At 36.0% G+C, this 25377-nt stretch overlaps 1 protein-coding gene across 2 annotated transcripts in view; it reads right to left on the minus strand.

Moving 5' to 3' along the window:
- LRP5 (LDL receptor related protein 5) overlaps nucleotides 1-25377 on the minus strand; it is an 80944-nt gene that overhangs the window by 14832 nt on the left and 40735 nt on the right. For both annotated transcript variants that reach the window (XM_070957372.1, XM_070957371.1), the window contains exons 7-15: nucleotides 15500-15716; nucleotides 12937-13226; nucleotides 12500-12726; nucleotides 11406-11590; nucleotides 9306-9629; nucleotides 6967-7169; nucleotides 4629-4840; nucleotides 3641-3831; nucleotides 2239-2448 (exon numbers count right to left, since the gene is read on the minus strand). In XM_070957372.1, the coding sequence (XP_070813473.1) occupies nucleotides 2239-2448; nucleotides 3641-3831; nucleotides 4629-4840; nucleotides 6967-7169; nucleotides 9306-9629; nucleotides 11406-11590; nucleotides 12500-12726; nucleotides 12937-13226; nucleotides 15500-15716 (2059 nt within the window). The remainder of the gene's footprint in view (nucleotides 1-2238; nucleotides 2449-3640; nucleotides 3832-4628; nucleotides 4841-6966; nucleotides 7170-9305; nucleotides 9630-11405; nucleotides 11591-12499; nucleotides 12727-12936; nucleotides 13227-15499; nucleotides 15717-25377) is intronic.

Genomic DNA, 25377 nt, shown 5'->3' on the forward strand with positions numbered 1-25377 from the left:
ATACAAATTTCTATTGCAGTATAAACTGGAAGAGGAAACCGTGAAAGAAACGATGATCAAATGGGCCCAAAATTTTAATTATTCGATAAGAGTTGGAGAAGTGGGAGAAGATGTGGAAAACAAATATGAAATTAACAATCTCAACTGCATACAAGGAAAACCAGATGAAAATGTTTCACAGATGGCATCTTCCACCAGCGAGAATAGCGAAAATGTTCCCCAGCAATTCTCTGAAATGCTGGAAATGTAAGATTAGTTATGGAACATTTTATCACCAATGGTGGACATGCCCGGTAGCAAAAAATTTTTGGAAGAAAATTAAAAATTGGATCAAAGAAATAATCCAGAATTCAATAGAGGGAAAACCTGAACAGTTTCTATTAGGGATATCAATAGAAAATTATACTAAAGAAACACAGTATCTCATACTACATATATTGACAGCAGCACGTATTATATATGTGCAATACTGGAAGAAAGAATTACCACCAGATAAGGATATAATTAAAAAGATTTTGGAATGCGCAGAATTGGATAAACTAACTAAAGAAATTCAGGGGAAAGAGGAAACTAAATACTATAAAGTGTGAAATAATTGGTATGAATGGCTGAAAAATAAGGAAATAAATTAAAGGAATGAAGAAGGGAAAGAGAAAAATGTGATAGATCAATTAACATGTTAATAGAAATGAAATAGAATAGGAAAAAAAGGCTGAATAAGTTAACATTATAATATCTGTAAATATTTATATATAGTAAGAAGTGGATCACTGTTATGTAGCTGAAAAAGAAATTATGATTCTTGTATATATTGTATGTCTATGTATGTCTTTTTTACTAAGTTTAAAATAAAAAACTTTTTATTAAAAAAAAAAGAGGTTATATAATAGAATATTCTGTTAGTTGTAGATGGGAAACCTGAGAGAATCTGTAGTAAGTATTGGATGCAATCACCCTGAAACTGGAGAGGAAAATAAAAAATTGGAATATTATCTCACATGGTCCGGACATGTCCCACTGTTGCCACTTTGGGAATTGAAATCTACAGGATCAGTGCAATTTTAGTTCAATCACTGACAATTGAAGATGCAACTCTGCTATTTGGCTATATCTCAAACAGCAAAACATGCAGACTTTTTGTACACAGGGTACACTTGAAAGATGTATGCATTTATTTACTGGATTTATATGTTGGTGACTCATATAGGCTCATGGTAGCTTATAAAAATCTATTATAAAACAATGGTAAAGAACATTTAAACATCATTTATGAAGCATTTAAAATGCTTTATGGCAGTGACTAATCTACATTTAGGAATTAGGGCGGATTCAGGTGCAAGGATGAAGACTGCTGAGCAATTTGTTCAAATCCTTTGAATTATTTCAATTATGTGATATTTATAGACAAGCCTTTTTTGTGACTTGTTTCTTTTCTGTCTTTTTGATGAGAAAAGTCAATATAGTTTTGCTAATTTTGTGTTATATGTAACTTTTAAAAAAATAGGTAGATAATCTAACCCTAATAAACAAAAATAAGTAAATAGCAGTCAATGAGAAGGGAAAGTGGTGGTTGTATCTATTTTAAAGCTGGATCATACTTGAATACTCATTTCCTATTATTCCTATTCCTCATTTCCAAAACCAAAATCAGTCTCAGAATTGCCATTCAGTTGATTCTAATTAAAAAGAAAAAAAGGGAATGTTCTGGAATAAATATTCAGCTTTGTTCTTCAGCCATGAAATTGATACAAACTATTTTATTTTATATGCAGTGATCATTATCAAATCAAGAATGGTAAAACAAAGAAGTTGGATTTACTAACGTTTGACATATGAAGCCCATTTGTTTTTCCAATAGACATGGCTATTTCTTGATTTCTACTCGCTTTTGAAAAACAGTGAATCAGAATGCCTCAGCCAGATGAAATATATTGTTAGATTCACAATGTGAATATGGGTTTGTTTTATTGCAAGGTACATGAAGTGAACAATGTGGTATAATGATAAGGAACTGGATTTGGATTAAGCTTTTCAAAGTTCAAATTCCCACTTGATCCTAGATCTCAGAGTATTCAATGCCAAACTTTTTTAGAGTAGACTCAAATAAAAATTGTCCTTCAGAGTTTAAAATTCCTATTAGAACTGACTCATGAATCTGAGCAGCAAGCTGAGAATAAAAAAGGGTAATGTAACAGGATATTGGAAAACATTAAGAATTTAATATTATAATAAACTTACAGAATTCCTCCATATCAATATCTTCAATGGCATGTATACCAGTTAGGTGAGCAATTCGACCTTGTATTCTGGTCCTCTTGTATCCATTGGTTTTTTCCACTCTTTCTATCATCTGCTGCTGCCGATCAATCCAGTAGAGATGATTTCCCAGAACAGTCAAACCCATTGGCTGGAGAATGTTGGAATCCTGTAATGTGACCCGGTTAGCCCCTGAAAGTATAACATAACTTTTGTCAATACAAACTTTCTTTTCTTTCTCTCTTTTTAGAAGGAAGGTTTCAAAAAAAAAAAAAAGTAATAATGATTTTTAAAAGTTACTATAGCTACTAGATGGTTGCTTGGCAAAAATTAGCATCTTGATTTTTTGTAAATGTTCTACACTTGACAGCCCTTACATGAGTAAAGTGAATACCAAAACAGACTGCAACACCTCATTAAAAGACCAATGAGAAAATAAGTACAACCAGTTTCATCTAATCCAGAAGGAGAACAATATATTCAAGTTATGTAGTTTCTTCTATAGAAGTGGTTTTCACGTGAAATTATATTCAATGTCTCATAAGAGAAATATTTTATGAGCAATTTTTCTTAATAATAACATTTCAGGTAGCATTCGAAGTAGAAGTGAATAATAACATTTAGAACAGCGACTACTGTATTCTAACATATATTAAGCTAGAGAAAAGAATCAATTCTCTTTTATCCTAGTTATCTTTCTTCTTTTCATTACACCAAAAGGGCCTTACAGTGTTAGCGGTTTTGTTTTGTTGTCTTTTTATCCTTGCTTTTTTCTGTTTTTAAAATATGATTTTAGCAGAATTAATAAAATCTATATTGACATAAAAATACAAATCTGTTTCTAGTACAACTGTACTCCAAATTTTTATTATAGATTCATATTCCTGGCTTCTAAAGTCCTTCTGGCCCTATTAATGTATAATACTGCATGTGTGTTTATTTAATTTATAGACTGGTTGGCTCCACCAGGATTCTGGGTAATATACAGAATAAAACAATTAAAACATTGGAATCAGAGGCAATTTCAAAAGCAAGTGTCCAAAAAAATAATACAATAATTTCTGTTGTTGGACTTCTGGAATCAGGACAGATTATAATTATCACTATCTAAAACATTCATATTCTGTAAAGCAAATAGTTAAAAATGTAATGAACTAATTATAACCAAGGAGAAGAGTAAAAGCTGGAAAGTTACAAAGAAAATAAGACAGGAAAATAAGTATACCTCAGAAATCCTACTTTGGAGAAAAATCCATTCAGCATTCAGTTACAGAATTATCCGAGAATACTGAACTGGTTACTAACTTGTGCAGTTCACCAAAAGGTTCAATGGTTTGAATGGGACACTCAGGACATTTTATGCAAAAAGGAGAGCACAACACACCTGATAAGTCGCAACTTTCAATCCGTTTGAGATCAGCATCCACCCAAAAGAGCTTCCCAAGCTTATTGTCAATCACTAGTGCAACAGGTCGAAGCAAACCAGTGGTGAAGAGGACTTCTCGTTCTGTTCCATCCAAGGCTGCACGCTCAATCTTTGGGGCTCGCTCTTGCATATTAGTGAAATACATGTACCTGACAACATATAAGAACAACTGAACTCTTAATATCTGGGAGACAAACATCATGTATAATTATATTCTCTGCCATTTTCTGAAGTTGTTTTCTGAGACTGAACTTCCTTTCTCAGCTTCTAGGGCAGATTAACTATGATCTTGTTTTGTACTGAAGGAAGATTCCAGTAAATTTTATGGCTAGAAAAGGGATATCTGAAATATACCGTCCACTCGCTCCCAAGCCAAACTCCCCCAATGGACGTAGTACAGTTGGTTAAATAAAGCCAAAAGGATTGGGACTAGAAGCCTGTAGGCATGACCTCTCATCCTTCCCCTTCCCATCACAGCCCCAATAACAACTGCTCTGGAGGATTAGGACCACCCTCTGAGGCAGATGTGTGGGTAGAGATGAAATTGCTGTCCTCATTTATCTATATTTATTTAGTTTTATGATTTCTCTAGGAACTCAAGATTATAAAAATCCCTTCTATGGATGGATATGTTATCAAGATTTTTTCCTATTATTCATTCAAAAGTTTCAACAATAAAAATAAATGCATTATTTCCAGAGACAAGAGCTTAATTAATCCCAGAAAACTGTTAGGTAGCTTTTGGTTTAAGTTAAAGGAGGTTAGAACAGCCTTGGTGGTCTAGCCATAAGAAACTGTCAGGCAGCCCTATGAAATTGGCTTAAAATATCCCAAGATAACAAGCAAAATAAATGTCTATATCCTATAACTAGCATGGGCAACCTCCATGGAACACTTTGCAACATTCAATGCAATATAACTTCTTAGAACTTGAGAGTATTCTCACCCTCGTTCTGCATTTACGACTATGGCCCTGGGCTTGTCATGATCTCCCCGTAAGACAACTCCAATCTGCTCGCCATTAAGTCTGTGGACATTGATTGTATTTGTAGCTTCACAGGTCCAGTACAAAGTATGGCTGAAAATATCAATGCTCAGGTCATGTGGCTGCTTTTCTGGATTTTGGCTTTGGTTGCGAATATTCATGACTGTGAAAGGCTACAAGGAAAAGAAAAACAAGAACAAAATAGATAAGATTATTTGATGTCACAGTATATAGAAAATTTGTTTAAAACCAAATAATAATTAGAGAAAAAAATTCTAAGAATGTGATTTTATGCAATTCCATAAATCCCACTGAGTTCAATTACTTTTAACCCTAAGTAAGTGGTTACTGGATTGCAACTTCAGTTGACCAATTCAGTAAAGACAATAATTCACAAAGATGTAGACAAAAAATCATAGCTTGTTTTTTCTTCGCTCAGTATTTTACCAGACTTTGAGATGAACTATTCTTTCTTAAAACAAATCCTCCACTTTCTAAAATGGTACTATCAGTAGCTGTTTTTATTTGTATATGTATTAAAAAATTCCTGACTACTGAGGGAATGAAACAATCAGATTATTAAAAGAAAGAACTGAAACATTTAAGGCAAGAGCTAATACATTCACAATTTGCTTTTAAAACTATCTACTTTTAACTTTAAAACTACTAAATCCACTTTAAAACTACTTTTAAAGTTTAAAAGAGGTGATAGAAAAGAACTGACAGCTATTTTGAATGTGTATTTGAATGTAGAATTAAAAATGACATGTCACAAGACTGATATGGAAAATATGTAACACAAATATGTTTACATATGAAACCAGCTGATATCTTAATAATTAAATAATAATAATGAAAAGGGACATACAGATAACAAATCAGAAAAGTGATTTGGATAACTGTCTTATCTTGGATTTACAAAAAATATAAACTTATTAAAGAGGTTTCTGAGGACAAAGGGGAAATAAAAAATATTTTGGGACAGTATTTAAAAGGATTAAAGGTCAAGGTTCTTAAAAGCAAAGGAAAGGAATATAAAATTGGCTTATTTGATCAATGTTACAATATATGTGTTGTTGTTCCTGATAAATTGTTAAAATTGTTTGTACTTGTCTTTATGAAGGGGAAAGTAATTCCTCTACATATTTCTTTTCTTTTTTTACCATGTTTTTCTCTTTTCTCTTTTTCTTTTTTCAGGTACCTTTTTCTTTTTATATTTTTCTTAGGTTGTATTAATTTTTTATCTTTGTATCTGTAAACGTTAATAAAAATTATTGTAAAAAAAGGTGCTTGGGTCAGAGAAATCCCAGGGCTGTAAAGACAGCAATAGCAAGCTATTGATGTATTACTGTAAAGAAAGCTAGAAGTTCATGCAGGCCCCAAGAGGCAAGCTTACATTTTTCTACATGATTTCAGGAAAAAAACAACTGAGAAATATCTGGTTATGAATATTAATATTTAAAACCACTAATTAACAGAAGCTAAATATGAAGTACCCCAATCATCAATATCACTGCAAATCTGCATACTAAAAATGTCGCAAGAAGGAATTCTTCAAAGTGAAACTCTTTTGCTTCTACAGAACAACAGACCGCATTGTAGCAAGTAGTCACCAATGTAATTTGCACCTAAGAAGAGCACTAATGGGAAACAATTTGGCAATTAACGCCTAGCAAATATTCTTCAAAGAGCAGGCCTGACACTAGAGAGCCCCTCCTTGGTACAAACAAGATTTCATTATCTGGTAGAAAATATTACAGCAAAATTTATCAAATTAGCCCAGATGGTCCTTTCCTACACCTCGCCCCCCAATTCTCATTTTTACAGAACACAAACTAGCGAAAATACATTCTTGGATGTATGAAAATGCACACTGAACATTCAAGTATTTTCCATAGAAAAAGAACTTTACTACAGCTTGCCAAGAAAGAAATAATCAGCAACAGCCAAAATATGACAGTATAAATAGAAGGTGCTTTGATTGAAAAGGGCCTTTTCCCCCCTTTCTACTTCTTCAGAAACGTCCTAGTTTGGAATTAGCAGCCTTCTATCACAGCAAGAAAACTTTTAGGGTAGGAGAGGAAAAACATTTAAGTATTTACTTCTCACCCCCTAAGATAGCAAGGTGGGTTTTTTCATTTTTTGGCTTCCTTTCAGTTTAAATCCTGTAAAGGAAGTCTTGTTTTGGAAGGACATTGCAGGACCAGGTTGCAGAAAACATCCATACAGTATATTGCTATCAATATGCTGCATGTATATGCTATCAGTTTAGGCACATTTACAAGATAAAAATACTTGCCTGACTACCGTCATCTTTCGCCCTTTTAATAATGTTTTGGCGTCCATCTACCCAGTAGATGAATGCATCAAGTGGATCATAATCAATGGCTTTAACATTTCTTAGGCCATGGATGGGAAGAATGATGTCTGGACTCTGCTGATCATCTGGTATCATCCGACTTATTGCAGACCTCTGACTGAATAGTAAGAAGCTACTGGGTGCTAAAGGTAGAGAAAAAATGAACACAATCCAAATAACAATATTGGTAAAATTCTTTTGGAAAGTAAATTACACATTTGCAAAAATATCAAAGTATAATCCTTCTATGTCCATATTTTTGCTAATACTAATATTGGTCACAGAATGACATGATTTCAATCCCATCTTCAAAGAAGACACCAGAATGATTTGCCAAAAAGTCTGATATATTTTGCATTACCAGACATAGGATAAAATGACATCTATGATCTTCAGTTCAGTCCAGTCCAGGAAGGAATCCAGGGAAGCCTAACTCATGCAAGATTAATTAAGAAGACTGGTCTGCCTCACTTTCCCAGGGATCCTCTCTTGGAGGATCATGCAATGCCAGATCCAGGTTTTTTTTAAAGGCCCTTTTGGGTAGGATGCCCTCTACATCTACCAATCTCAACTTCTACCAATCTTATTTGTTGAATCTGAATCATTAAAGAGAGATCCAACCTAGAACTAAGGAGAAATTTCCTAACAGTGAGAACAATTTGTCAGTAGAATGTCTTGCCTCCAGAAATGGATGGATGCTCCATCATTGGAGGTTTTCAAGAAGAAATTGGATAACCTAGAATAGTATACAGTCTCCTGATCATGCAGGGGGTTGGACTAGAAGACCTCCAAGGTCCCTTCCAACTTTGTTATTCTATGTCCTATGTTCTTCATTGCTGATGGCATATGGATGTGGGTGAATCCAGCTCTTGCCAAATTATAAGAAAGGCTCCCATCACTCTCAATGCTTACTTGCATAGAAGGGACAGATGCATAAAGAATAACAGCAAGAAGCAGCGGTCAACCCAAGGAGTACTGGGCCAGCGCTGGGTTCTGTTAAAACAAAGGGCTCAGCAAATGTCAACTTGCCATTCAAGCCAACGGTATAGGAAGTAAACGCTGCTGACATTTTCTGCAAAATGTTCAGTTTATTTTCAGTGTATAACATTAAATAGTACTCCTCTTACTGACAAGCACTACCCCAAACAAAATTAAATCCTACCATTATTACTTGCATCAACTATATCTTTAAAATAATTGCAGTGTTTCAATTTAGATCCTTTAAAAATGAATTTAGAATTCCTTTCATTTAATGTGTTTAACCAAACTTTCCCTTTCCCTCCACCCTGAAGCAAAGCTGGTGTTACTTTAAATCACAAAGGCAGGTTTTTGGAAAACTCTGAAATGGACAACTGTTGGCAATCACCCTTTATGTTTATTTTCCAATACTGTTTTGAATCCAGAATTGTGCTGAGTTTTATCCAGTTGCTTTAATGATAGGTTTATTGTTAATTTCATTTTTTTGTGTTGTTTGTTAACCGATATCTGAATTTCTCTTCTGATTGGAAAACAAGATAATGATTTTTCTATAAATGAAAATTAAGGCATTTATCGGGAGAGATGCAGACGTCTATATATACAGCCATAAGTATCTAGTGTGCTAGGAGGACATATGGATTTAGTAAAAATTATTCAAGTTTCGTTTTTAACGCTACTTATTTTTACTCCTTTTCATTGCCACCCAGTAGGCTCAACCCTGGACTGAGCAACATGACAAAATTGCTAGAAGCTGCTGCAATGCCAGGAGAAAAGAATTAGCCCTTTCTTTTCATCTGGAGGGTTGCAGGATGAAAAAACCCACTCAGCCAGGTTTCAGGTATCAGAAACAAATGGGCTGGCAAGATGCCCTGGAACAGGAACTATGCGGTTCCTTTGTGAAACCTCTCCTCTTTTAAGTTCTGTTGCAGAATCCTTGACATTCCTCCCATTCTACCCTGGGCTTACTGGAACCAGGACTCTATTTTGATGGAGGAAGGCCTGGAACTAACAGAAGAAGAGTGAGTGCACACTCCCAAGAACACTATGTTCTTTAGCTGCTACTCGGCTTCTGGCAAGAATAGATGTGAATCACTCCTATGGTTCGTTCCAGCTGTCTGTCCTTCCCACGCAGATAGGCTACAGATGCAAAAATGTTGTCTTCCTGGAAGTGTTGGACTATAACTTTCAGGATCTCAACCAGCACATCCACGATGAGAGTTGTAATCCAACCTATTTAGAGAATACCAAGATGGGACTGGTAGACAACTGAAAATATTTAGAGAGCTGCAAAAAATACATACAACTGCAGTTCCGGGTCTTGGGATCCAAAGTGTAGTGCGATGCACAGCCACATCTATAGCCATTGGGTATGGCCAGGCACAACTGCCCGCAGTGTCCATTATTTTGCGCACACTCGTTGAAACCATCCTGTCGTGATGAATGGAAAACTAATATATCCATCACAAAGTCCAGACGATTCTGAATAATTGTTCGATTCCTCCCATTTGTTTTGTCAGCTCTTTCTATACTGTGGAGGTTCCAATCTGTCCAGTAGATGAAGTCACTGTACTGAGTTAGCCCAAAGGGGTGAGGTAGATCATCTGCTATTATTTCCCTCTCTTGCCCTGAAAGAAACAACCCATATATTGTTAATCAACAAAGAGATTCAAACCATGATAGCCAAAAGATTAAAGGTTGGATGAATTAACTCAAATTTTTACTAGTAATGTTTAATTATCAATTAATATAGGTCATCTATCTCTGCCATTTGCTATTCCTTTCATCTTTTTGAAAGAAGCATATAAAGCAGTACTTCCTGTCAGAGTACATTGAAAAAAATTGCCCTGGACAATTATGAATCCCATGGTCCCCCATGGTCAAACACAATACCTTCATTAATTTTATTTATAGTCTCAGACCAATTACAAAAACAATGGAATATAGGATGTTCTCTTGATCATTCATTCATTTTTGATAATTATTCATCTCAGACTAATGGATGGTTGACAATCATAAAAACAATTACAATATAGTTCAAAATTTAATATATATGGCAGCTAAGAAACAAAGCTATCACTGATGAAAGCTTTAATTCTGTAAAAAACCAGAAACAAAACGATACAGTTTGGGAAGTATCTTTATTTCACCTAAAGAAAGTCCCATCATAGGAGCAAACTTTCAGTTAAGTACTGACTATTTTCTGCTGCAAAGCTTTATCAAGGAAAATATATGCTGGTACATTAAAGATAAAAAAAAATAGAGTTGTGCACTGCTTCAGATTTGATTCTAATCAGTGCTTTGGGGCATGCAATTCCTTAAACCAAGTGTGTATTTTCCCATGCCTGTATAGCAAATTTCCAGATGATTAGCATGATATGTGTGATGGCTTCCACCATTGTCACCAATGTTTGAACTAAATCATATCTATACTTCTAAAAAAACATGATCTGTTGGTGAAAGGCTTTCTTGTGATACTTTTTATGGGAAAAAAAAGGAATGCTAGACAAGCTTATGAGATATAACTACAGTCAGGCTATATCTATTCCCTGCTTACTGTAAGAGCACAATATCTAAAACAATAATGTGATATGTATGTACATGGTACATATACATGTACATACACATTAGGCCTATGCAGAAATCTAAATTTGAAGGACAAAAGATGGGCATACACCGGGCATCTTTTAGAAGCACCTTCAACTAAGCAATTCATTTCCCAGTATCTCGTGTCAGCTGCAGAAAAGCAGCAGCACAAACTTAAGAAAAGATACAACTGTTTTAAGATGCTCCTTAGCACCATAAAGATGCTACATCTGTACATCTGTGTGACCCAACTAATATATCTGTACATATTTGTTTGTTTTGGTGTTTGTTAATTACGGCCCCTTTCTCCCACCCTACACAATTTGGTAATTATAGGGGGATTCAGGATATTACTTCATACTGGAAGAGACCTCAGGTGGCTTAGCAATGCAATAGTTGGAACACCTAGTACAATCAGCTCTTCTGAAGCAAGAGATGGGAAACATTCCAGAGAGATGTTTTTGTCCATTGTATTGTTCACATCCATAATTTGGACACCGGGACTCCAAAACTTTCCAACTACTTTTGGTAATACACTCTGGTTTGTTGTTGCTTCTATTTAATTACTCTTCCAAAGTTTTGGAACAAATTACAAGGAATGAGAAATCGTATTCAGAACTTTACGTAAAACCAAGTTTTGGGGGCTACTTAAACAAAAAGGCTGCTATAATGTGCTCCCATGTGATCAGTTGATCACATCTTTGTCTTAAAGATAAATAAATAAATTCAGGATCTTTCTTCAGCATGACATACCACCCATAGCTTTCTTTACTTATTTTTATGCCACATCTACTATATTTTAGATATTGGCAAATTACCTAGCATATTGGATGACTCAATCATGCTTGTGTCCAGATCAGTCCAATAAAGTCTTTGATCCTTGTAATCAATGGTAAGATCGTTGGCACGTCCCACCTTATCCACCAGCATGATGCTATTTGTTCCATCCATGTATGCTCGAACAATTTTGGGTTTTCCTCCCCACTCTGTCCAGTACATATACCTGTAATGAAACAAAAATTGGAATGATTCAATATTTAATTTGTAGCAGAGCAATTGCTTGGCTTGCAGGTTGCCTTATGAGTTCTCAGAAATGGGGAAAAAAATTCTACTATGTTTCAAAACAATTTATTTTGGATGTTTGCACATTATTTGGGGGAGGCACGGGTCTCCCAGGGACCATGGATGCATTCGGAGTGGTATGAGTCTTAGATGTTTTGGGCACAGTCACCCATCTGGATACCAGGACTTTTAAGATGATAAAATGGTGTCTCAAAACTAAGGTTTATTGTATCCACTGCAACACTTAAAATAACCCAAAGCTCAAAGTTGCAAAAAGGGCCAAATATAAAAACTGTTTTTGGGAATACATGCACTTGCCCACCCCTACTCTAGAACCATGCAAAAGAAACAGAGGCATGATCCCCCCCCCCATTGGCTACATAACTCGCAATGAATGTTTTCCATTAAGGACAGTTCTCCCACAGGAACTGTTATTTGTCCTTTCCTATACAGCTCTCATTTAGTGGCTGTTCGAAGTTATGACTGTAAAGAAAACAGCTTTGCAACAAATCCTTGCATTTATAACCTTGGATGTCTTGGTTGAGAGAAAATCAAATTAAAATGTTTGCTCTGCTTAATACACATACCACAGCGATACAGAAATCTTCCCTTCTGCACAAAAATTGGGCAAAAAGTTCAAAGTCAGGCACAAGGAGGAACCCCAGCCCCTTACCCCACTGCAGTAGAAATGGAAATCAGAGCAGGACAGAAAAATTGCAATTCTATAAACTTTTGGGAGACTGGAGCCTTCCTCCATCAAAATGGCATAATTTGGGGAACACATTTGCAATTAAACTAATAAACACTAATAAACACCAAGTCTGGGTTTGAGGTTTTTTTTTTCCCTTACCCTTTTGATGGATCAAGAGCCAATGACCTTGGATTGTCCAAATCTTTCCACACAAGAACTTGCCGGAATAGCCCATCCAACCGGGCCACTTCAATCCTATTGGTTCCAGTATCTGCCCAATAGAGATTCTTTCCCATCCAATCTACAGCCATGCCTTCAGGGTAATCTAACCCAAACTCAATCACATGTTCGAGTCCACTTCCATTCATAAAGGCTCGGCTTATTGTCTGCAAAACCATTTTAAAAGATGACAGAAATTTCAGAATACAAAAGAATTTAAACAATTAATGGCTCAGTGCAAAGTATTATGCAAGACAGGGCTCCCTCAAGGATTTGTTTTATTTTGTAAGATTTAAACAACAAAATATTTAGAACCAAAATGTTGTTCTGGAAGGAGTCCATTAGAACAGTTGGTTAACAAAGCAAATCATGAATACCTTTAAGCTAATATCTGTCCAGTAGATTCTGTTGTCAGATACATCAAAATCTAGAGCAGAAGCTTCTTTCACACCCGTAAGAGGAATGGCAACATCATTGTTGCTGGCTCCAAGAGAAATCCTATGAACAGCTGCCCTGCTGGTGAAGACAAGGAAAGCTTCTGGGATGATGCAGGTCCTCATATCACTAAGTAACTCCAGTCCAATTGGACAGGCACATCTGCACTCCTGGGGTGTGAAGAAGCACAGGTGGCTGCAGTCGCCATTATTCTCAGCACACGGATTTGTCCCTAAAAAGAAAAACAGTTCTCTGAAGGAAAAGAAAAGCTTGGCAAGGACAGGCTTTAGGTCTTAAAGCATAGGCCCTTCCATGTTCAAAACAGCTCAAGATAAACTCTGCCCCATGTTTTCTAGAATTGTCTAGTGAAGGAAACTGGGTTAAAAGCTTTCCTCCATTTATTATTTATCTCAGTCTTAGACAAGATTTGAAAGTCCTGGGCTGAAAATTCACTTTAATGAAATTAAGTTCAACAGATATCCCTTACAATATCAATGCATTGCAGTCTCAGCCCCTTGTCTCCAATATTTATTAATTTATCTTACAGTTTGTTGAATTAATATGCATTTTTCAATATGGAAAAATATGCCCATAACTATCAATTAAGAGTCAACACAATCTCCAAACCCAACCAACAGCACCAAGACGCTGCAACCAATTTCAGTTTTCTGTTAGACAGTAAGTATATTTCTGTTTCTAGTTGGACCTATTCATTGGAGTCTTCCTAGATGACCTCCTATAACTTTCCCAACAGCCCAACATACCTTTTGCATCAAAAGTATAATTATTAATTATTGGCCCACATGATAATTCCAAATACGACAAAGATAGTAAACCAATTTCTGAAATTAAATCTATAGAGAATTCCAATAGGCAGCAAACATGATTCAGTAAGATATGACAAGCAGTTGTAATAATGATTCAGCATCTGGATGATGAGCAGATGATAGCTGCATGAGTAACTCTCTACACATATTTTGGAGTGTGAAAATGTGTGAAACTCAACAAAATTTCATGGGATTGAGTGAAAATGTATCCTTATAATAAGAGCTAATAATTTGGCATTATGATAATGGCTGTTATTGTTGCAGTTTCAAAGAAAAGGTTATTGAAAAGAATCACAAAATTTAAATTAAACTTAATTGATTTTTATGGCAAAGTTCCATTTAACATTAATGAAAGAGTAAAACATTCCTTCTTTTCACAATAAACTTTTGGAATATTATAAATTTCTTTGTGCACTTAGGTGTTAAAACCTGTGGAGACCCCTAAGTGTTTTCCATGTATGAATAATAAATTCCCAACCTTTGCACTATTTTGACTTGTAGTTTATATCACAAACTTCAGCTCATCCCAGATGCTTGTTGTCTGGGAATAGCAGCCAATAAATATTTTTTGAAAATGTTTCCTGTGTCAGTATGGTTGAACACTGCTATGAGGAAATGTTAAAAAGATGAGTGAATCTTAGAGAACACAGTGAGATGGGAAAGAAATATATCTAAAGCCCTAATTAGGCAAATGTAATGGCTGCACATATACATAAATCAGGAGCCAAGCTTTCATGTTTATACTCTCTCTCTCTCTCTCTCACTCTCTCTCTCTCTCTCTCTCACACACACACACACACACACACACACAGTGTGTAAATATGTGTGTAAAAGATACAGTTATTTTCAGTATGATCCTTCTATCTGCAGACATGAGGAATATTAATGGCTACTCTCTTTTTAAACCTTCATACTTAAACTAAAAGCTTCTCTGGACATAAACATAGGTCAAAACAGCATAATGGGATTGGTAGCTAATAATGTGCGCCTTTTATAACAGAAGGTATTGCATAGAGGATATTTTGTAGCCCAACTGATGCATCCCTATAATCATACTTATTTCTCATTTGTAAGAATACATGATAAATTATTCATGTTTACCTCATAAAATGACCTAGGTAGCATGAAAAAGAAACAAAATAGAAATACATCAGCACTATTCAAAGACCTTAACAAACCAGGTGGCTGTATTCCCATTACAGCATTTCTCCAACCATTTTGGAGTTCCCCAGTCCCTTAGAGAATGGATACACTGCAAAGATGAAATTATGCCAGTAATTGAGCCCCTTCAACACAATATCTAAATCTCACACACACGTCCATTGGTTATGCCTTTTCCCCCCATCACTGTCATGAAACACCCTTGGCAGTTGAAATAATATGCAGGTGCAACCCAGGTCCAACAGGAGAACATAGCTAACTGAAGAGGAGATCGGCCACTCTCCTTCTCACCAACCAATGGGTTCAAAGTTATTTCACCAAATAAGAAACAGATCACTGAGAACAATTGGCATGCAAGTTCTCAGACCCCTTTACCTATCAGAGAGTGAACCTGCAAAAAGGATCCCAATTTTTATAGTTAATCTTAACACTGGTTACACTTCCTATTAAGCAACTCTTCACTGCAAACATGAGTAGTGGAGCGTAGTCCAAACCATTGGGCAATGCCCTCACTTACCCTCTGCTCTGGTGACACTTGTTGCTTTAAGACCCATCAAGTCCGGCAACTGATCAATGATAATGTCCCGACTTGCCCCCTTCTTATGAACCCTTTCAATACTTCGCCTCTGCCAATCTGTCCAGTAGATATATTCACCAAGTAAAGTAAATCCAAATATATGAGGAAGTTTATCTTCTATGAGTGTTTTTCTCATGGTTCCATCAAGACTTATTACCTGTAAAATATAAATATATGTATATATAGTTCAGCTATAGTAAACAAGCAAAAAAAAGGAATATTCTGTATGAAAAATTTATTTTGATGGAAGTGGTTAAGAGATTAACATGTGATCAATCCTGCAATCTGTTTCAAACACAGGAACCAAACTCCTAATTTATTGAAACAAAAATATTTCTAGTTTTCCTTAATTCTATTAGCCAGCTATTATTATTATTAATCACACAGGAATAAGAAACTTGTAAATCATTCATAAACTTAGGCAATTATTATACATTTTAATTCTCAACTATTGATCTTGAAGTGCAGAAGGCTGTAGGACTTAGACAACTTTCACTGATCCTGAAAATCATAAGCATGGGTCCTACCTAGAAGATCATCAGGGATTATTAGCGCTTTAGACTAGATTAATTTTTTTTAAAAAATCATGAAAGATGGTCCTGGCAAAAACTTGCACTACAAATAAAAATACATGGATATAGTCCAACTATATTCTGTGAAAACTATATTTTGTGAAAACTTGATTTTATTTACTCATATTAAAATAGAAATAATTCAATTTCTATTATTCCTCCCATCTACAATAATATTATCAAACCTCCGCAGCTATTAGATCTGTTCCTAACACTGTGCAACCTCTCCCTTAAGAGCTGAATATTTGGGTTTGAATGACCATTTCAATCTACACTTCAGAAATAACCCAACTTAACCCTGTATTGTTGATACATATCACTCATGCTATCCTCATTTGAGGTAAGCAAAATACAGAAATGAAGTAAGAAATTGTTAGCTAAGGAATTCAAAACATAATTTTAAGAAAGGTAAATATAGCTAAATCTATGTTGATGAATATTCTTGAACATCCAGGTAAAGTTGTATGAAGGTTGAGTCATGGTTAGTCAATGTCCAGTTGCCATGACTCAACCTTCAGACAACTTTACCTGGATGGCTGGAATTTTCATCAATATATTGCAAAGCGCTTGGGGAGGAAACTCCTGAGGTTGGTGCAGGAGGAGTTGGTACAGTCCAACAATACCCTGCCTAACTAACTTGCTATGACTGAAGCTTCTTAGACGAGCAGTGGAATGTCTCAAACTAACAGGAAAAAAAATCCAGTTATCAGGACTCAACTTTCAGACATCTAGTTTAGACCTTTGCACAGGTTCGCCTGGTGCACCAATTGCAACCCTACTTGGATCGGGAGGCTCTCCTCACAGTCACACAAGCCCTTGTCACCTCACGGTTAGATTATTGCAACACGCTCTACATGGGGCTACCCTTGAAAAGTGTTTGGAGACTACAGTTGGTCCAGAACGCAGCCGCGCGAGCTGTCGTGGGTGCACCTAGATACACCCACATTACACCAATTCTCCGCGAGCTGCACTGGCTCCCTATTGGTCTCCAGTCACAATTCAAGGTGTTGGTTATTACCTTTAAAGCCCTACATGGCTCAGGGCCAGGTTATCTTCGAGACCGCCTTCTGCTGCATAGCTCCCAGCGACCGGTAAGATCCCACAGAGTTGGTCTCCTCCGGGTCCCATCAGCTAAACAATGTCGGCTGGTGGGCCCACGGGGGAGGGCCTTCTCTGTGGCTGCCCCAGCTCTCTGGAACCAGTTACTCCTGAGGTCCGGACCATCCCCACCCTATTGGCCTTCCAAAAAGCAGTGAAGACCAGGCCTGGAGCTGTTGATCTCGCTCTTGTGATCTGGCGAGATCCGGCCATGAATGGTGTGAATGAGTTTTTAATGTTTTTAATTTTTCAATGTCTTTTTATAATGATTTTTTAAATGTATTGTGAGCCGCCCTGAGTCTTCGGAGAGGGGCGGCATATAAATTTAATTAATTAAATTAAATTAAATTAGTTTATATTCATTAGACTTTCGGTTACTGTGAACCATCCTTGCTTCTACAATATCTGCATGTTGTCTCTGTCTCTGAGGATCTCATTAACTCCACGTCTGTTTTGGTGGTTGCAATCATTTTCTTGTGACAAGGAAATCTATAGAACATTGATATAGGTCCATAATATCTCCTAAGTATTCAAGCACCAGTGAAATCTAGCCCTATAATAGTCAGAGGTGGAATGGTATCCTGAATTAGTATATATTATTAACTCATTTTGAATGCACACAAACTTGTATATTTAGATATATACACACACAGTTCAACTACCTTCTTTTGACAATGTTGTGGTCCTACTGTAAGGAAACTAAACTATATTTGAGTATTCATTTGAAATTCACACACAAAATTCATCCTCTGCTGTTTTACCAAAACTATTTTCAGAATTTTGGGGTATTTCCCCTACACATACACACACACACACACACAAACACACACACTGTTTACATCTTTCTCTTTACCCTATAAATTCCCACACAATCTGATCTCCAACATGTATAGGGTGCATTGAGAACAGAACATTTACCAGCTGTGGAGGGAACTGTGAACCACAACAGATTTATAAAACAAGAAACTTCAATCTCTGCTTCTTTGTAATTATGTTAATAAACCACAAACTGAACCAAAACAAATATCTACTACGTACATTTCCTTTTGCATGGAGTTGAAGAAAAATCTTAACAGAAGCTTTTCTAAAATTTTGACAAGTGAGACTTGGTCTGGTGCAATTTAAAAACACAGTCTGAAATTAAGCTACAATTATTTTAGCACTAGCTTCTCAGATATTCCAAACAGATTTCAACCCTGGGGACTTCTCCAAATCAAGCTCTAATTCGTTATGAAAGTTTTCCTTCTGTCAAAGTATGTTAATATCTACCGCATGTGCACTAATGCGTGGCTTGGCTTTTTTCCACATCACCCAAGGGTCAGGCTTATAAGCATGAAGCAGCCTTAGGGCTGCCAGGCAGCAGTAGGGTAGAAAACTGCCTTGTTAAAGATGTTACAATCCCTGACAAATCAGAGATCGAGACAAGTTTTCCTTTATCAAAAGGCGTGATAACTTTCCCAAGAAAATAAAATGTGAAGAACTGGTCAATATTATTCAACTCTTTGAAAAGTGTGATACAGGCATTGAATTACGATCACAACTGAGCCCAAAATTTCCATTGCTAAGCAAGACAGTTGTTAAATTAGTTTTGCCCCATTTTACTCCCGTTCTTGCCACAGTTGCTAAGTGCAATTGTTAAATTAATAACAGAGTTAAGTGAATTTTGCTTGTCAGAAGATTGCAAAAGGTGATCACATGACCCTCGCACACTGCAACCATCATAAATACATGCCAGTTGCCAAGCATCTGACTTTTGATCACATGACCATGGGGATGCTGTAATGGTCATGAAAAACCTTGGTGGTACAGGGGTTTAAAGCACCCTGTTATTAAGCTTATTAAGACCAGCTGCCTGCAATTACTGCAGGGTTCGAATCTCGCCAAGGCTCAAGGTTGACTCAGCCTTCCATCCTTTCTAAGGTAGGTGAAATGAGGACCCAGTTGTGGGGGCAATAAGCTGACTTTGTATAAATATACAAAAGGATGAAGGCTATTGCTTAGCGCATTGTAAGCCGCCCTGAGTCTTCGGAGAAGGGCGGCATATAAATCAAATTAAAAAAAAAAAAAAAAAAAAACAGTTGTAAGTTAATTATTTTCACTGCTGTTGTAACTTCAAATGGTCACTAAATGAATGGCTAATCAAGGATTAGATGTGTGTGTAATGCAGCTTATTAATTATATTTTATTCACACATTAACGTGATTTAAATTTCAGACCATGGCTGTAGTATGGGTTATATTCATACATTGTTCTAAAGAAATGGAGAAGAACGTATTTATCAACTGAGATTTCAAATTATATTCCGCAAAAATCAAAAGTAGGAAATAGTCCCAATTAAAGAAATCAGTGTATAATCATATGGTATGTTTGGTCTATCCAGAATTTGGCAAAATTCAATCATGAAGATTATGCTTGGTCTTCTCAACTACATCTGTTTGCATTACAATTTAGTATACCCATCTACTCTGGTGACATCTTAGAAACCACAGAGAAGTATTTTAGGATTACTCATTCAATTCCCCTATGTTCAGAAATGCAAGCCACTGTCTTAACAGCTGTAGGACTTTGAGGAAAAGTAATAAATTGCTTGACTATCTTTTTCTTTATGCTTATTCAGAACTTTAGGATATAACTGGATAAAAATATCTCTTCTGAATTGTTTTTATTTAGCGTACAGCAAATACATGGACTTACAGTGATTCAAATGTTAATGTCCAGTCCACCCAGCCATTCGAGGACAGGCTGGTCTATGTTGGAAAAAATCAGACATTAGGTCAGTGTAAGCTCTTGATTTGGACACAATGTGATGGATATTTTGTCGAGGAGCACCACAGTCACACTAAGGGGTAGAGACAAGACCCCATTTAAATGATGAGTCCTGGCGGACACCATGTTGGGTACAGATCCTGTTCAGAGTTGACTAATGCTGGCGAGGAAGGTCAAAACTTGGCACCTCTTCTGAATGACCTCATATGAAGAATCTTTTTGAGACAATCTACAGCATGTTTAAAGACTTACTTTCCATGTTAATGAACTCCAAAATATTAGGCAAAGTGTCTCCTCTCATCTGAAGTGGGTTTTCACTGGCCCGAGTAAAAAGAACGTGTATATGCTCATTTGTAAAGTAATTTCTCCAAAGAAAAAAAAGCTGCAGACTTATCAGATCATCCATATTTATCAATGTTCAAACTGATCACAGTAACAGTGCAAAACATCAAGTCATTGGGGGGGGGGGTACTTTATTGTTTTGCAATACCACATGATGGTACTTGCTTAATTTTTGATAATTCTGTTAGGAGGAAAACATCATAATCCCTCTTCCCTTCAAAAGGAAAACTGGGCATACTCAAACTATTCCAAGTTCAATAAATTTTGAGGTAGAAATACTAGGAGAAAACTCTATACTGTTTCAAAAATATTCTGAAGAGTGCAAAAAAGCCTCTTTGACCAGTAGGTAGAAATCACTGAAAGGAAGTAAGGATAGCAGCAAAGGAAAATCATCTAAGCATAAACAATTTTAGAAGTAAGAAAGAAAAAAAAAACTCCTCTGGTTTGCCCAGGTCTACATTTCATTTTACATCTTTAAATACTTAAATAATAGGTTTATAATACAAACTTTTCCTTATTTGCTATGTATGTCTAAGTGTGTTGTAGTTTGTTTTTCAGATGTTGCTAAATTTTTAAAAAGTGCATTTAAAATCCTTAATCTTTAATACTTGTAATAGAATCCTATTACAAATTGCTATGCTACTGGGTTTTTTGTTGCAAAATACAAAAACTATCTTGCTTTCTTTGACCTTTGCAAAGAGAGAATTAAACTTTTCTGTTCATGGAGTGAGTTTTTAAAATACATTCAGTGCTATTGCGTCTTTGGGCATAAACTTTGTGGTTACTTCTGCAGGAAGAAGTTCCAAAAGGATGTTTAACTATTGCTTCCATTTTTTCCTGTTGGACTTTAAAAAAAAAAAGTTTACTGGGGGAGTGGGGGGTGGGAGAGAGAAATTTGACATGGACTGACACCTCAAAAACTTTTGTGATCCTAGGATGAAAAACAATAGAGCAAAATACTCATTTAATGTTTTCACTGAATTCTATGGGCTTGTCCCATGCAAATATAGGACAGTGAAGAAATGTTTTGTTCCGTACAACACCTAGAAAATTATATCAGAATGTTCTGAACATCTCAGTTTTATTAAGATTTCATTTTCCTCTTTTGTGTACATCCCCTAAAGGAAATACCATATTAAGAACAATGATTCATATGCTCTAAAGTAAAACAATTGGCTAGACTGGTTGTTCTTCCACTCCTGATAATTTGGAAAAGCTGTTATCTAAATCTTACCAGCATAATATGTTTTTTAAAAGTCAGAAAAAATTGATGGATAAAACAAGAATATATATGGCAGGAGTAAAAGGAGTGGAGAGATAGTAAGAGAGAAAGAAACTAATTTATTTTACTTCACTGGGTTTTCTGTCCTTTTATGAAGTTCAATATGATACTATTATTATTATTATTTTCAAACTTCTATACCGCCCTTCTCCTTTCGGACTCAGGGCGGTGAATATAAGGATAACACCATGGATTTTTTTGATTTATGTCTCCTGAATTGCATCAAAGCTTTATTGCCAACAGGGTTCAACTGAATTCTACAATCTTGCCATTGCATTATTATTAATTTCCAGCAATCATCTTTCAAAATACTCTTTTTAGCTCGTTCACTCTAACTTAAATATTTTACAGGAAATAAACTCTCTATATCTGTAATGAAAAAGGAAAGTTATACCAAAAATGTATAGCTTGTATAGCCTGTATGTAGAACCAGGCTGCTGGCAAAACAACAAATGTCCTATATTAAAAAAACTATTCTGCCAAGTTCAGAACATCTGTAACCTATCCAAAATATGGGCTCATTTTGTCTCTGCTGTTAGTCTTCCTCCCCGCCTCATTAATAGACTCAAAAGTTTTCTGAAAACAAAGTCATAATTATCAATCATACCTCATATCCGATTGTGTTGCTGCTGTTGCAATTCAAAACAACAGTGCAGCAAGCCAAAGCAAGTGTTACTTACATGCAGGTGAAAAAGATCAGCAAGTACAAGTGAGACGCAGCAACTGCATCATGCCGAAATTGTGTGATAAAATAAATTATCAGAGGCAAGCTCAATTACACGTCCATTTTTCTCTTCCCTTGCCCATATCCCCCAACACGCACTTCTATTAATACCTAACAAGAATCTGCAAACTATGCTCCATTGACTAATTAAAGATCAATGCATGTAATTCTCCCCACCCTTAATTAATACAGATCAGGGACTTTCATTGCCTTGGGCTACACAAGTAAATTATGCTTGCCAAATATCTGGAGCCGTATTAAGTAATAGCCTCATTTAAACCCAAGACACATAGTTCATAAATATTGAAGTATCAGTGGCAGCCATGGCCAGGAGGATTTCTGCATAATTTCACTTTGCATACTAATTATGCTCATTGCTGGACTGGGAGGTACGGTTTATGTTTATTTATGCCATAGTCACCTCCCAAGGTGGATTATTGCAATGTGCTCCAAGACAGCATTGATTCCTATCCTGCTAGTCTTTCATAAGCTCCAGGGCCTGAGGTTCTGGAGGTTAGATGGCCTGTTAAAAGGTTTTTATTGGTTGTTCTGTTTGGGCTTAACTACTATTGGTTTTTACTTCATAATAATAATAGGAACCTAAAACAACTGGAACACCACTGGAATACCATTGGCATTGACAAAACCACCTTCAGTCAATTGCAAAAGGCAGCTTTAGTTGGAACAGCTTACATCCTGCAAAGATACCTCAACATCTGCCTAACCTAGGTCCTTGGGAAAGACTCGACAGGTGGATAAAAATACAAAATCCCATCTGAACACCTGATTGACTGTATGATAAACCATAATAATAATTTTAATGTTTTTACCTTTTGTTAGCCACTGACTATCACATCTGTCAGATAGGTGGCCATATAAATTGATGAAATAAATAAAGCTTTCCCCCAACACCCCTATATGTGGTGTTGCGGGAAAGCTGTGAGAAAAAGACTGGAAAAAAGAAAGAGGAAGAGGAAGTGGCTGCAGAATGCATCTCTTAAATGTAAAAGGGTTCTTCAAACTGGCATTCTCTTTATGTGTTGAACTGTATAGTCGTGCTTTCCCATATAGCATAGTCCTTAGAGCATTCCCCATCTTGGCACCCTCAGGATGCAACTATAAGTACCATGTTGCCTCATTTGGACAGATATCCAAGTATGCATTCCACTGTAGCAATGAAAAATGGACAGACCACCCACACTGGAATGTGCATTTAGAGACATACACCTACATAACCCAAGGAATTCTCATATGTCTGCCAGGTCAGAAAAATGATCTCATCTAGGTCAACCTCTGGTCTTTTAACAAGAGTCTGCCAAATGGCCCTGATTCACTCACAGGCAAAGAATGGAAACAAGTATATTTATTCCTGACAGGAGATGCATGATAACTCTGCTTTCACTGACATAGTAAGTACAGAGACTTACTATGCTGATATTATCTTTCCATTTGGAATTTTTAATGTCAGGATTAGCTATCCAAAACAGCAATATTGGATGGAAGATAAAATCAGCCTTCCCTAAGCAGGTATACGCCAGACTTGCTTCCAGACTATACCATGGCATTGTTAAAATTAACTTTGCAATGGTTTAGATTAAATATTACATTACAGAATAATATTCTACAACCTTAGCTGTATTTAGATATTTTGAACTTTATTCAGGTGCTCTTAACATTGAGTGGATAAATTTAAGTTTATTCTTGTTCTGCAAACTTTTTTCCTCCCTCCTCCTGGCTTTAGCGTACAAACCATATGCTAGAGTGCCTCTTTCTCTTTATTCTTCTGCCACGCTTCTTATCCTTAAATACTTGTGTTTTTAATGACTCTGCCATTTGTCCAGTTCTGTTTTTACTTCTCTGGAATTTTTATAGGCTGTCTTCAGAGATGGGTTTTGTTATGTCAGGTGGCTTACAAACCATTGAATAAGCAGGGGGCTCCATGATTCCCTCAAGGAGCAGGTAACTTATCCTTTGGGCTAAAATCAGGTCCATGATGCATGTCGTAAAATTATGCCCATTTCGGCAAGTTCTCATTTAGTGTTACATACTGGAACATGATTAAAAATAGTAGTTTTGATTTGTGGGGAGGGGGGGAACCCACCTCAAAGAACATTTCTTAGAACACAAGAATGCACCGACTGATCTCCACTCTGGATAATTTTATCTGAAATTTGGAAGAGTGGTTTAATTTATAGCATGAGCTAGGACAGAGGCCTGAAGCTATCTGCAATCAATTTTCTCCCTTGCAAACAATTTGTCAAAAGCTCTTTTGCACAAGGTGGGGTGAGGTTGTTTTTAATTTCCTAACCTGAAAAATGTTAAAAAAAAAAACAGTTGTAAAAAGGTTATTGTATGCATCAACAAGCAAAACAATTCCATAAAAAACCTGCCCATTGTGAATTTGAATTTTTTTGCCTTCTACATCAGACTAACCTTGGTTGAAAATTAGAACAAAGTATTTTATTATTTTCATCCTCAATTTGTTTTATACCAAAGAGAAAATGTACAGACTTAGCTTTCCTTTAATGATCTGAGCAATATTTGCTTTAGATGAAATGTAGTATTTCAAATGCGGATATTAACTTACTTGATATTTATCCCACTTTTGTTTTTATATACAACTCAAGGCAGCAAACATACTAATACTCCTTTCTCCTATTTTCCCCACAACAACAACCCTGTGAGGTTGGTTGGACTGAGGGAGAGTGACTGGCCTAAAGTCACCCAGTTGGCTTTCGTGCCTAAGGTATGAAAGGCATTATCAGATTTCCTCATGCTGTCTCTGGATAATAGAATTGTAGTATAAACCATCTACATAGAGAACAAATTGTAAAAGACTGACTTAAATGAATGTAGGATAAGATTATGAGTCCATTCATTTATATCTAGACATTCCATGTAAATGTAGTAATGTTACTAGTGTAGTAGTGCTAAGAATAAACAAAGTAATAGGGAACATTCTATTATTAGCAACAATCAATATTGTAATATTTTCTATTTCTAACTTGTATATGATTGATCTGCACATAGATTA

The sequence above is a fragment of the Pituophis catenifer genome, unplaced genomic scaffold (genome assembly GCF_029215685.1).
Source record: "Pituophis catenifer annectens isolate HBS135680 unplaced genomic scaffold, rPitCat1.0.hap2 SCAF_1, whole genome shotgun sequence".
In the NCBI taxonomy this organism is placed as follows: domain Eukaryota; kingdom Metazoa; phylum Chordata; class Lepidosauria; order Squamata; family Colubridae; genus Pituophis; species Pituophis catenifer.